The sequence below is a fragment of the Nelumbo lutea genome, chromosome 5, assembly GCF_056320005.1.
Source record: "Nelumbo lutea isolate HS-2025 chromosome 5, American lotus-T2T, whole genome shotgun sequence".
Taxonomy (NCBI): domain Eukaryota; kingdom Viridiplantae; phylum Streptophyta; class Magnoliopsida; order Proteales; family Nelumbonaceae; genus Nelumbo; species Nelumbo lutea.
The window spans coordinates 29,494,850-29,509,331 of NC_142688.1; the positions used below are offsets into that span (position 1 = coordinate 29,494,850).

The following is a 14,482-nucleotide window of genomic DNA, read 5'->3' on the forward strand; positions in this document are numbered from 1 at the left end:
GAGGGACTCTCTTGCACCTTCCAAGGATTGGGACGAGCCAGCATCGAAGCCTTAACCAACAAGGAATGCAATGGGTTACAAGGTACGGGATTTTTTTTTCAAATAGTTCCTTCACATAGCAGCGGCCAACCAGGTTTTCTTCCACCCGAGATGGACCACCTTCTCACCGAATTTTCCCATGTGTTTGAGCCGCCCACAAGCCTGCCTCCTAAACGACCACATGACCACCGGGTTGCACTGCTTCCCGACAAAGGACCGGTGAGTGTGAGGCCATATCGATACCCGTAATACCAGAAGACCGAAATAGAGAAGATGATGAAGGAGCTTTTGCAGACAGGGCTGATAAGACCAAGCAATAGCCCATTCTCATCGCCGGTTTTGCTAGTGAAGAAGGCTAATGGAGCTTGGCGGTTTTGCATGGATTACCGAGCACTAAACGAAATCACTATTAAAAACAAGTATCCCATTCCCGTGATTCATGAATTATTAGATGAGCTCTACGGCACCAAATTTTACTCCAAACTAGATCTACGGTCGGGATACCATCAGATTCGAGTGCAAGAAGAAGACGTTCCTAAAACGGCTTTCCAAACACATGAAGGGCATTACGAGTTCTTAGTGATGCCGTTCGGCTTGACGAATGCACCTGCAACTTTTCAAAGCCTCATGAACGACCTCTTCCGCCCATACCTCCGGAAATTTATTTTGGTCTTCTTCAACGACATTCTGGTTTATTCTAAATCATGGGAAGACCACTTATCTCATTTGAGAGTTGTTCTAACTGTATTATCCTCTAACAAATTATTTGCAAAAATGTCAAAATGTCAATTTGGGGTTTCGCAGGTCGAGTACTTGGGTCATGTGATTTCAGAACAAGGCGTGTCCGTTGATCCAGCCAAAATACAAGCTGTTCTCGCATGGCCTACACCGACATCAGCAAAGGGGGTCCGTGGCTTCCTCGGGTTAGCAGGATATTATCGGAAGTTCATCCGCGACTTCGGAAGCATTGCAGCTCCCTTAACCCAACTGTTGACCAAAGGGGGATTTCAATGGAACGAGGCAGCAGAGCTGGCCTTTCAGCAATTGAAGAAGGCACTCACTTCACCGCCAATCCTACGTCTACTAGATTTCTCCCAACGGTTTGTGATTGAATGCGATGCGAGTGGAACCAGGATTGGCGCCATCCTCATCCAGCAAAACCGACCGGTGGCCTACTTCAGTGAAGCATTGAAAGGTTCAGCCTTGGCATTATCCACCTATGAGAAGGAGATGTTAGCTATTGTCAAAGCCGTTAAGAAATGGCGCCCATATCTGCTTGGGAAACCATTCACAGTCCGCACCGACCAAAAAAGTCTTAAATATTTACTTGAGCAGAGGATAACCACACCGGCACAAACGCGGTGGCTGCCAAAGATACTGGGCTACGACTATGAGATCGAGTATAAAAAAGGGGCTGAGAACCAAGGTGCGGATTCCTTGTCACGTATGGCTGAATTTCAGTTTCTTTCCATCTCTATACCACACGCAGACTGGTGGCCGACGCTACAAGAAGAGGTCAAACAAGACACCTTTTATGGGGAATTGATGAAAAAGCGACCCTCCCACAAGTTGCTTCAACGGGATGGGGTATGGTTCAAGGGGGACAAGATTTATTTGAGCCCCACCTCCACCTTGATTTCAAAGGTGGTGGCGGACTGCCACTCATCCCCTGTAGGGGGACACTTTGGGTTTCATAAGACCCTCTCTCGCATCAAGCACAACTTCCTTTGGCCCCACATGCGTCGGACGGTGAAGGAGTTCTTGCAACAATGTGACGTATGTCAGCGCTTCAAAACAGATTGCATGAGACCAACGGGATTGCTTCAGCCATTACCAATTCCTACTCAAATGTGGACAGACATCTCCATGGACTTCATCGAAGGATTGCCTTCCTCCAATGGGTACACGGTTATCATGGTAATTGTGGATCGGTTGACAAAATATGCCCACTTCATTCCCTTAAAACACCCATTCATTGCCACCATAGTCGCGAAGGCATTTGTTGCCAACGTTGTCCGCCTACACGGAATACCAACATCCATTGTTAGCGACCGTGACAAGGTATTCATCAGCTCATTCTGGCAGACACTTTTTCAGATGCATGGGATGAAATTGTGTATGAGCTCCAGTTACCACCCCCAAACCGATGGGCAAACCGAAGTTGTTAACCGGACGTTGGAGCAATATCTACGGTGCTTTGTAGGTGACCAGCCACGAAAATGGGTAGAGTGGGTTCCTTGGGCAGAATACAGCTACAACACCTCCACTCACTCTTCCACCAAAATGACACCCTTCGAAGCAGTCTACGGAATCCCACCCCCTAGTCTCCTGACCTATGTACCGGGTACAGATCGAGTAGGGGCAGTTGACGAATACTTGCGTGACCGGGACATCATCCTACGCGAGCTACAACATAACTTCCAGGTAGCCCGGAACCGGATGAAATGTCAAGCGGACCAGCATCGACGAGAAGTCTCGTTCGTAGCAGGTGACTTCGTGTATGTGAAGCTACAGCCTTACCGGCAGACCTCGGTGGCGTTTCGGCGTTCCATGAAGCTCGCCCCACGTTATTTTGGGTCGTACCCAATCATTGAGAAGATTGGTCCAGTAGCCTACCGCTTAGCCTTGCCCCCCGGCTCTCAAATCCACAATGTGTTTCATGTCAGTTTGCTGCGGAAGCACTTGGGACCCATCACCCCTACTTCCACTCAGCTTCCTCCAATCTCGGATACTTCGACCATCCTACCCCAACCGGAAGCAATCCTGGATCGCCGTATTATTCACAAGGGCAAATACCACCCAAAATCCGAAGTCTTGGTCAAATGGATTGGGGCGCCAGCTGAGGATGCAACCTGGGAGAATGAATGGCGCTTCAGAAAAGCTTATCCCGACTTCCTTGCGGACAAGGGTCCTTCAGGGGGGGAGGAGAATGATACGTGCATGCATGCAGCAGCCGAAGACCCGGTCAAAGTGGCTAGCAGCAGAAGACCCAGTCATGTTAGCTCTTAGTTGGGATAAGCCTTATCCATTCAGTTTTAATTCTGTTAGAATAGATAAGTCTTCAATTCTGCTCCTAGATAAGTGCATTCTGTTTCCTAGATAAGTGCATTAGATAAGTCTTCAATTTCTGTTCCTAGATAAGTGTATTCTGTTTTTTTGTTGATAAGCTCCTAAGATTAAGGGGCAGTGGTTTCTATTTCTACTCCCAGTTTATAGCACCATAAGGCTATAAATATAACCTGAATGAATGGAGTTGGCATTGACTTTTCTACAAACAAACTCTCTCTCTCTCTCTTCTCCTTATTCTAGATCCTTCTCCCTCTTGTTAGATAACTTGAGCGTATCAGGCTGATGGGCGTTGGGGTTGGTAGGGTCCAGCAAAATGACATAATATCAGTACTGAATGATTTGTGCAATTGTGCCTGTGAGTGTAGTACTCAGATCAAGACGGAGGCTATCTTGATCTAGTTAGAGTCAAGGTTGGCACACAAGTCATAAAGGCAAAATAAGGCATCTGTACGATTTCAATATTTTGCCAATAATACATCATAATATCCATTTAATACAGCTTTAGTCCGTTCTTTTTTCCGAAAGCAAGGAAAATCCTTCACAACTTGAAACTAACGAAAGATCACATTTATAGTTGAATTAATCTTCACACAAATTTATTGATGAAGAAAAGCAACCCAATTCACACTAGTTGATGGCAGAGCATACTCTGCGAATTTCTCCTTGAGTACCAGTCTTCACACCAATGTTACTCATCTTCACCATGGACCGCCCGAACTCAATATTGAATCTCAACCCAAGCAAGCCTCTGATGGGCCCTGAAAATTGTTGGACAAATGTTCTTGTGGAAGGATCCGTCCAAAGCTTCTGATCTGATTCGAGTATTCCCCGTCCATTCCTTAGGTTTGTAAAGAAGGATCCATCGAATCTGTCGGAGCTGCCGGTATCTAATCCTATGCGCCTGGTTCCGTCGCCGTTGGGTGGGCAGAGAGCCTGCAGTTGGGGAAGGAAGTTGGAGTCGATGGTCGGGTCGGCACCGTTTCCAGTTGTGGTGAAGTTATATAGCCTGTATCTGAAAAACTGGCAAGCTGTAGTTCCAATGGTGTGGCCTCCTGTGATCATAAAGACAGCTTTAGTACTGTTAACTTGATAAAAGTAATTGAAACTCTTTGACTAACAAAGACTGATAGGATATATAATTAACACCTTATGAACTGTTTGTTAAATAATAATAATAAAACAGAAAATTGATATATTACCAACAAGGGTGACGAGATCCTGAATGTTTAGGCCTTGATCAGCGAACTTTTGTTTCTGCACGTCAATGGAGTCGGTGAAACCCGGTAAAGTTGTAGTATCAGAAGCCCTTGATACTAGCCCATCCCTGCGCCCAGTGGGCACTTGCCAGCTTGGTCCATTTGCCTGCAGGAAATGATCAATGGTTAAAGTATGTATAGTTCCCTTGTTTGATTTCCCTCTCTGATGGAGTGATGGTACGTTCTTTTTATTAATTAATAATAGGGCTACGTACCAATACAACTGAGTCACGGGCCGCAAGTGCTAGAATATCAGCGCAAGAGACGACACCAGGACAGGCAGCTTCAAGCTGGGTTTTGGCATCATCAATAACATCGTATCCCCTCAACAGTTGGTTGGGTGGTGCCGTTTTCTCGGTGGAAGACCCGTCGATAAGGACGGAAGCATCACAGCCCTGGACAAAGCAGTCATGGAAGTGCATTCGGAGTAATCCAGGAGCAATGGTGGGATCAGATCGGAAATGGGATTGAACAGTGGAGCGTACTGTGGTTTCGACTTGGGGGCAAGATTTGGAATAGAACCCAACACGGGTGCCTTGGCCTTGAACATAGCCATAGGGTGTCGTGGCCAAGTTTATAATAAGCAATAGAAAGAATGCCTGTGGGAGTGTCCGGAATAAGATAGAATGAACCTCCATTAATAGATACGATTGAATTAGATCAGAGAGAAACGGCAAGAAGAACTAACAGTTAGCCTGACGCTCGAAAGGAAGTAGTAGTGTTGTGGGTGAGATGGAGTGAGGTCCTTAATATAGGCATGAGTTGAGTTTGACCATTGCCTGAGTCAAAATTTGAATGCTGTGGCTTGCATTATTGTATTGGGATTTGAGATCAAACAAACAACAATATTTAATGGAGACAGATACTTAAATCCAAATTCAGTGCTGGCGGACACCACCAGCGATGATGAGTCATGAGTCACGACTCATGAGGATGGGCATTTGACTAGATATAGATATATAGCCTAGGAGATCATCAGCCTCCGGGAATCTTCCCTAGTGGAAATTGTATTGGTCCGTGGATCGGTGGATGGCGGTGCTCCCTCTCCCTCTTGCCCATTCGATCGGCTGTATGCAGTGTCTTCTGGCTTCCTCATCTGTTCCTCTCTTCTCCTTCATTTTGGCTAGGTATCGTCCAGTCCAAAATCTACTTGTCCGGCGTCTCTGTCCCAACATCGCTACGCGTACGTGTCCAGAATGCTGACTAAATACTCTTGTCTTTTACGTGGATAAGGACAAAATTTCACAGTGCATACCCTTTTTTTGTCTCTCAATTAGTGAAGCCAACGGTTAGTGGGCGAGAGAGGTTGATAGAGATAAGGGTGGGCTTGGGCCGTGGTCTACTTTGTCTAGCGACCGACTCAACTAGTGGGAGCGAGTGAGTGGGACATTGTCTATGATAGATACATTGATACAGAACAGAAATCCATGTTTTCTAGGTGAATGGGTTCGGGGCAGCGGAAGTCACAGGGGGGGTGGGTTCTTTCGTCCTGGTCAAGGTCAACGCCTCTTGAATTGGTTACGGTAGCGGTTGATTGGTTATATAGTTCTTCAGAATTAAGTGGAACTCATTCACTTAAAAAGTTCTTCAGAGTTAAGTGGATCTACAAGAGATATACCCCACGTTATATTGAGCTTCTTAACTGAGCCATTGGAACCACGCCGTCCAGCACCACATCGACACCACATCAAATATAAAAATACTGTTCATTTTCTTCCTCTTCCTCTTACAATCCATTAATCAGCGCCTCCGCCTATTTCCGCCACCTCCGCCTCTGGAAACGTTGCCAAAGGTGGGCGGAGACAAAGGCAGCACTGATTGTCATTCCTCTGCCCAACGCCGCCATGGAGGCAGAGGTGGCGGCCGTGCTGGTAGGCTGAGGTGGTGGCGTTGGATAGAGGAATGACCACCAACGCCACCGCCTCTGCCTCCACCCACCTCCGGCAACATTATCGGAGGTGGCGGTGGATTACGGTGCTGATGAATGGATTGCAAGAGAAAAAAGATGAATAATGTTACAGTCCTTGATTTTTTTGGAGCATACGAACTGAAATCTCACCACCAAAATGTCATGATTTTTTTGGAGTATACAACTGAGAATGAACTAAACCCATTCCAATCAGCTTATAGTTGTTTAGTTACACTGTTACAGTCCTTGATTGCCATTAAATTATTTTCTTTTTCTTGCAAAGTCAGATGATGAAAGCCATTAAATTACCAAAATACCTTACTAAACTTTTTTTTATTTTCTTTTTCTTGACATTCTCTCTTAAACCTAACTGATCTTGAACCAAGGCATCAACAAAAACTAGCCATCTTAAAAATGCATCTTCTGGAGGTACTATTCTCTGGTGAAGATTTGTTCCGTGGTGAGGTCCATATGTTGAACTTCATGAAACTTTCACCAAAAGAACTAAAGTAGAAAGGGATGGTTTCATGCCCTGAATGAAATGAGATTTTTGAACCACATTAGAGGATTACAGTCTGACGAAAGTAGCAAATGGGTTGCAGAGAATAGATAGTCAAAGCACATGAAAAAGACTACGGTACCTAATGTGTGTGTGTGTGATATGTGTACCTTCGATAGCTAGTTTTCATTATTCTATAGAGAATTATTGACTTCGCTCTATGAGGTACAGAGCTAGTCCAAAATCTCCAACGCTGTGGATTGCCTCCACTGTTTACCAATTGAGTGGCTAATTAATAACCGAAGCTTCTCAATAGGGAGAATCAAGACAAGGTATAACCATTCCATGGAATATCGACCCAATAATCAAGGACACTTGAGAAATGGCAAGGGACATTAACATCTTGGTATTAATACAAGTCATCAATCCAAAGAAGGTAAACAAATTGCAGAGCAGACCTAATATTTAATCATTGACATCAAGAAATTAAGGGAGATGTGGAGGGGTTAAGCTTCACCATATGCAAAGATTTATAGAGCTCTTTTCTCTTGCATTACAAGAAAAGAAAAATCAAGAACCACTTCTATTTGCAACTGGTATTTGTTGATGCCAAAACAGAGCAAGCACCATGTACTGTCATAGGACTTTAATTGGTTCAATTGCAGGCCCATTGTAAGATGACGCCAAAACAGAGGACTATTTTATATGCCAATTATTGAATCTCTCATATATTTCTTATTCATCTCACCTAACTTAAATATTTGTTCACAAAGGATCGTTTACAAGTATATCTTATACATGTCTCTGAAGAATTTGCAACCTGCTTTATGAAACTACGAGGGTGAAGCTGAATCGAATAAGTTCAATCAGGTTGTGCCCACAAGTCCATATATAGCACCAGTGGAATTGACTAGATTGATTTGGAAACTTTGGGACATTTTGATATATATCGTTGGTTTTACTCAAATCGTTCTAGTTGTTGAACACTTGAACTCAAGTACGTACTGAACTAAACTAGCATGGCCCCGTTTCTCAGTTCAGCATCCATGTCTATTTTCATATTTATTGATCATCCGCTTGCCTAATTCCAACTGTAGTCGAATTAACAAATGCAGCTTTCAGGTTCACACAAGTAGTTATCTATGGTTATGAACCAGTTCCATCAAAGGAGCAATTACATGAAACCTTTCTCAATTCTGGACGTAGGATTGTCAGGTTTCAATTGGAAGGTCAAGCCGCTCTTTCTTGTTAGAGGTATCGTCCTCCCTTTCTCTTCTTTCTTCCAGATCATTACTCTCTATTTCTGTGTCCATCGATTCGAATGCTGCATTTTTAGTTATACAGCCAGAATCTCTCAATGGTCGCTGCAGAGAAGTCCGTGATCAATCTATATAATATCCTCTAGAGATTTGCCTTGACAACATTTGCAAGATTGCTTTCGAATTTGACCCAGAATACTTGTCTCCCTCGTTTCCATCCGCCAGAATTCACCACCGCATTTGAAAGTGTTGTTCGTTTGATCAACAAAAGGTTATGTTTTACAATCATGCGTCGCTCTGCAATAGCATGAGACTATACCTGCCTTTTCTTGGGGATGCCAAGGAGGCAACGAGGACGACATATTCCTCGAAGGAATAGTGGTGAAGATGGTTTCATAAATTAAAAAAAAAAAACGTAAATTTAATTATAAAAGGATAATTTGGGCATTTAATACTTTTTATTTTCAACTTCAAACATTGGACCTGATAACATTCATATTTTTTGCTTCAAAAATTCCCTTCACACATTTTATTTGTCATTTAATACTTACTATACTATATTGAAATTTTATAAAGAATAATATTGTTAAAATTATATTTTTATTTTTATTAAAATAAAAATATACTATAAATATATTAATTATTATTTAACTTTTGTGTTATGTTACTAATATTTTATAAATATGCCATTATTTTATATAAATTTTATTAATATTTTAATGTTAATAATTTTAAGATCATATTTTTTAAATTACCCCTATTGTTAGCTAATTGACTAACTATATAGTTACTGTTTAACTATTGTCTTGCACCACTTTTGACAATTGCCTAAAACCTCCCCTAACGTTAATGCTCCGTCATAAACTGTTTATATGTGACATCACATGATTAATATTTTTCAAAAATCTCTAACTTACCCTTTTATGGTCGAAAATACCCTTCTCGATTTAAGAGCCTACAACCAGTGTCCCAATGCAGTGACGGAACACCAGCACCCCCTTCATCCTTTTACCTTTTTTTTCCTCTCTCCCACTCTTTCTCTCCCCTCTATATTTCTCTCTCTTTCTTTTTCTCATTCTTCTTTTATTTCTTCTCCCAACTTGAAACCCCTCCATCCTTACCAAGACCAGCTTCACCTCAAATTACATCGGCAACAGAGGCAGCTATGGCCACCATTTCATCATCTTCACCGCCATTCCTCCCTGGATTCAAACACCAGATTGGTAGATTCCCTTGAAAAATCTCCAAAATTTCAGTCAAAATTGAACGCTAGATGAACCGTTAAAACTCCAAAAAATTTGAGTAAACTGTACAAGTACAGCAAGGCCTCTGTCTGGAAGTCAGGGCTCTTGAATCAATCGCGCAAAATGGCCTTTCTTATTGAAGAATATAGAGTTGATCAAACGAACAGAGTCTATTCCAGATTCGAGTTCACTCACGAATCAAAAATTAAAATCATCTTCATCAAATTCAAGGTAGAGTGACTATCGAGGCCTTGGGGGAAGACTAAGGTACTAAAAACGATTTGATCAGCTTCTACGCTACTGTTTCTAAATCGGCATCTAGAAATCAAAAAAACGATTCAATCAATTTTGGAGGGGACCTTTCTCCAAATCAAAGAAAACTTGGTCTCATAACCAAGAACCTTGATCAGCTTTGGAGCTTGCTCACATGCGCTCAACCCCCGCCACATGAATTCCCTGTCGGTGAAAGAAACAACACTGCATTCAGCACTGATCTATTATTTCCAAAGATATACAATCGGTTGTAGCTCAAAGATCAAAGGCATATGCAGCCAAGAATCATGCAGAGGCAGCTGCACTCCACAAGAGCATTGTTGATGCTACGTAACGATTGGTAAGTGTACACGAATGTTGTTTTTCTTTTTCTGAATTTCGAGGATTGGTTGTTATCCCTAAAACCTAACCGTTCTTCTTCAGTATTTAGATTTCAGGGATTGGTTGGATTAGACTTCAGTAATCTTGTGAAGTATTGAGATTGGTCACAAGGCAAGAGAAGAAATCATCGTGTCAAATCGCATGAACTTCGTACCAAAACTGCAAGAATTCTGGCTTGGGACCGACAATGGTGTTCCCACCGCTATGTTCTACAATTATAGACTACGGTAGTGCTCTCATTTGAATCAGGTTCAGGGCCCATCGGTAATCTTGTGAAGTATGGAGGGTTTTACCGATTTACTTACCCTTGCGTTAAATCCATTATCGCTGCAGCCGTTTTCTCCAGGGTCTAGACTTCTTCAGTTCCTTTTTTGTTTGTTATTTTTCTTATTTTATTAAAATTTGGGTTTTATTTTGAAACTTTAAAAGAATAACGGAGGATAAGTGACATTTCATTTTTTGTCAATTGACACGGTAGGGATGATTTAAAAATTTGTCATAATTTAATTACCACCGATATAAACAAAGGGTCCGAATGTAGTAGGTTGTAGGCACGTTAGATAAGCACAATGAGTGAACACATAATAGTTGTGTGACACATATCTCAGTTAATTTGCTTATTATTTTATTATTTTTATTTTATTATCTTTGTCGAAATAATTAAAAATCAAAAACAATGAAAAAGAAAAACATAAATGAGTCCAAATTCCCAATACGTTTAGGTTTTCCTTTTTCATTATTTATATTTTTAATTATTTTGATAAAGATAATAAAATAATGGATAATTTTTGTCTAACGGAACAACAATGTTATGATGAAAAGCACATTAACTGGGACATGTGTCACACAGCTATTACGTGCTCACTCATTGTGCTTACCTACGTGCCTACTACATTCGGACCCGTAGGAAAAATGGTAAGACGACCATTTTCAGGATTTGACATTTAGATTTCAAAACAACATTTTTTACATCTCGATATCAAGTAAAACAAAAAACACTAATTCCCAAAGTACTTTCTTTTTGAATCTTTTTGTTTTTCAGTCATGTAAGCATTGAAAAACAGTTTATTTGAGCTGATTTGGAATTGCCACCCATCAATCAAAGAAATTGAGGTGATAAAACCTCTGAGAATTACGTTAAATAACCATTTTGTATTTGTAGTGACAACAAGGCCCAAGGCATTGGATAACTAGTAGGGTTAGACTGGATGGGAGAGGGAAGGGGTAGGTACCCCTTGCTCGGGTCCAATAAGTGGGGGCCCACAATTGATTAATCTAATAGATATAATCAATTATTAATTTTGTTTTAATTTAATATTTTTATTATTCTATTTTTTATTATGTTCTTTCCCTTTTCCATTTTATCAGTTATTTTTTATTTTTAATTATTTTTTCTATTTTCTTATGAAACCCTATCTACTTATTAATTTTATGGAAGTTGACATTTTATCTTCTAGTTTTTATTCTTTTTTTTTTTTTTACATTTTTCTATTTATCAAACTAAGAACCTGGGTCCATTGTTTAAACCTGTTATTACACACTTTCAAGCTTTTACTTTTCCGTTTTTTGTTTTTTATTTTATTTCAAATTTGCTTCCCTTTGGGCAACTGGACCCTTCTTCATTCTTATAATCTGTACAATGACCAAATCAGCCTTGATCTATTGTCTTCCCCGATCACCATCCCCTTTCTAATCTTTATCCTATATTTTTTTTTACATCATTATCCTTTTTCATATTTATTCATATTGATTAGCCGTAGGACAAGCCCCTGCTTACAAGAGATGTCAGGTTTGCACTTTCTCTGACTTGGTGTCAAGGACATCTGGCAATGAAGAAATGTATTTTTCACACAATCTCGAGAACAAAATAATCAACAGACTCATGACATTGGAAGAACTAAGTATATATAAAAAAAATACTAACAGATTAACATTCACCAAATTATGAGGCAAACATTACACATCGGTTTTGAATATCAAAAACAGAGTAAATCATTACATTGGTTTTGAATATCAGAGACCGCGTAAATCAACAGAGACAAAGAATAATCCTATACTAGACTTCAAAACTGATCAATCTTCACATCCAATGGAGCCTAATCACCATAGAACGGAAAGAGAAAACATGATAAAATGAGCAGCAAATTACTGATGGAAATCAACAGGGAAGAAACTGATTCACAGAGAAAACAAAACAAAAAAGAAAAAAAAAAGAAAATGGTGACCAACAATGGACAAACATGATAGGATGATTCCATGGAGGCCGGTTCGACGGAATTCTCATTACCGACTCCCACAGTTACCCCAAGTGCCGGTTAATCCATAACACATACAAAAGAAAATGAGTAGAGAAAAAAAGAAAAAGAAAAAAATGAGAAAGATCGGGTGGGAATATAACTTACCTGAGGTGGGATTTCAGACGAAATTTGAATGATTCTACAAATGAATCAGATTATCGAAATGGCTCCTAGTTTTCTCTCTTCAAACAGTGATGCGTACTAATGATTGGGAGGGATGAAACGATCACTTGCATATGGGTTTTCGCCTGAGACTGAGGAGAATATGACTTCAAGGGATGGTTATTGCCGCAGCTATCGTCTGCACCTCTCAACCGACGAAACAAAGCTTCGACGATCGATCATTGGGAGTCCAAGTGTTGAAAGAAATTGATATGAATATTGGGGAAGAAAAGGGTTCTGCGAAAATGGGAAGAAATCACAGGAATTGTGAATGAACTGGGCGTGAATAGGGGTGAAGAACAACCTGGAGCAAACACGGCAAGGATGGGAAGGAGAAGAGAGAAAGAGAGATCTAATAGAAGGAGGATCAGAGCGTTGGAAAACGATTCACTTGGGCTGAAATGGATTGCCACTCATCAATTGTGGAAATAGAGGTGATGGAGACCTCTGAAAATTGCATTAAAAACCTTTTTTTTTTTTTCTAATAAAGACCCAAGACAGTCGCTAACCACTCCAGAATCTGATGGTGATGTCTGATTTGGTCTAAAAGGTCATGATCGTGGGAATTTGAATCAACTAGATGATCCAAAATGTAATCTTGATTCGATAGAGACAAATAGGGAATTTTGAATTGAAGTTTTGTGAGTAGATGTTTCAGTGTGTCTAGGATTCTATGGTGTGGTCTGATTAGCTCAGATCTGTTAAGATCAAAAGGGTCTAAGTTGTAGGTGTTTAAGCCAAAAACGGATTTTTTGTTTGATGAAAGGGTAAAGGGAGGAATTTTGAGTTAAAATTTGATGGATAAGTATTTTGAGAGGTCTTGAATCCAATGGTAATGTTTGATCTAATGGTTAAAGTGTAGATGGGGATTAATCAGGGCCATCAGATTGATTTCGAGCAAATTTAATGGTGAATCCAAGGGTTTTTGAACTAAAATTTGAATTTTTTAGGCTTTTTAATATTTCAGAAAGATTAAAACAATATAATCAAGTGTTTGGGGTGAATTAGGGTTCAGACAGTGGACTAAGTAAAAATCAGATATTGACAAATCATTAAGCTTCAAATCAACAGAACGCGTACCTCAAATTAAAGTAATAACTCAATATTAAGGCTGCAAATCAAGCCGGGTTAATCCAAATTAAGGTCAACCCTAAATCTTGAACCCCCAACCTCCTTCTCTCCCTCAACTTGTGAACAAAAATTGAGTCCAAAAAGATGTACGAGTATCAGTATAAAAAATGCTCTCTATTTACGGTGTGATGCCCATCCTGATGTACGTTTATTAAGACAATCTATCAGGCAAATTTCCGCTGAATGACTGAAACATTTAACCAAAAGAATGATGGAGTTCGATCAATCCAATGGTAGTTGAAGCTGTATTCAATCTTTAAAATTTTCATTAATGCATTATTGATGAAAGAAAAAAAGGGAACTGAACTTACTCCTGAGTCTTGAGTGTTAGCTGTTGGGCAGTTGGGCGGCAATAAGAGGAGAACGGCGGGCCGACGACAACAATTGAACGGGAAACCCAACAAGGCAATAATGTTGACTTGGGGGCGCAGTTAACACTTCGCAGTTGGGATGAAGGGCAAAGCAGAGGTATCATGTATGAAGTATAAATTGATCTAGTGAAGAGTAAAGATACAGCCATGGTTGATTCAATGTCTGAGTTACAGCCTATGCTCAATGCCTCGACGAGTCAAAGTGACAAATGGAAAAGATGGGAGGATGTAATTTCTAAAATAAAAAAAGGTTTAAAGGCTTAAGGAGTTATGGTTATGGTTGAATAACTTGATATTGTGTAGAGGGACTATGGATCCCTAATATATCACACATGAGATCATGACATATGTAACAATTACTAGATCAATATATAATTATATATATATGCACATGTAATGGAGTCTTGTACCCTAACCCAACATGAAGTTAAGTCTGGTTGACACTTTCCAACCCTAAACCCTAACTTGATCGTCAACCCGGCCTAACTTGCAGCACTACTGAATAATTGAAAAGCAGGCCTGGGAGTATCATATGGGCTCCCCCACAAGGCGCGTCTCACAAATCTGAACTCCTAGCCATGCCAATTAGGAT

The 14,482-nt window shown here is 40.5% G+C and overlaps 1 protein-coding gene and 1 long non-coding RNA gene across 2 annotated transcripts; both read right to left on the reverse strand.

The window, feature by feature from the left end:
* Window positions 1-3,534: 3,534 nt before the first annotated feature.
* Window positions 3,535-5,458, reverse strand: LOC148851346 (peroxidase N1-like). The gene is made up of 3 exons (XM_088944785.1): window positions 4,580-5,458; window positions 4,308-4,470; window positions 3,535-4,160 (listed from the first exon to the last, which is right to left on the reverse strand). Exons 1-3 carry the CDS (start codon window positions 5,000-5,002, stop codon window positions 3,736-3,738), a joined length of 1,011 nt encoding a protein of 336 aa, XP_088800911.1. The 5' UTR covers window positions 5,003-5,458; the 3' UTR covers window positions 3,535-3,735.
* Window positions 5,459-11,817: 6,359 nt separating this feature from the next.
* Window positions 11,818-12,791, reverse strand: LOC148851347 (uncharacterized). Its single transcript, XR_016099828.1, has 2 exons — window positions 12,332-12,791; window positions 11,818-12,025 (listed from the first exon to the last, which is right to left on the reverse strand). It is a non-coding gene; the product is annotated as an uncharacterized LOC148851347 (long non-coding RNA).
* Window positions 12,792-14,482: the final 1,691 nt, after the last annotated feature.

Coding starts and splice junctions, on each gene's coding strand:
- LOC148851346 (XM_088944785.1), bottom strand. CDS start 5,002: ATGGAGGTTCATTCTATCTTATTCCGGACACTCCCACAGGCATTCTTT. Junction 4,471..4,579: donor CCCGTGACTCAGTTGTATTG/GTACGTAGCCCT, acceptor CATTTCCTGCAG/GCAAATGGACCAAGCTGGCA. Junction 4,161..4,307: donor GGATCTCGTCACCCTTGTTG/GTAATATATCAA, acceptor TTATGATCACAG/GAGGCCACACCATTGGAACT.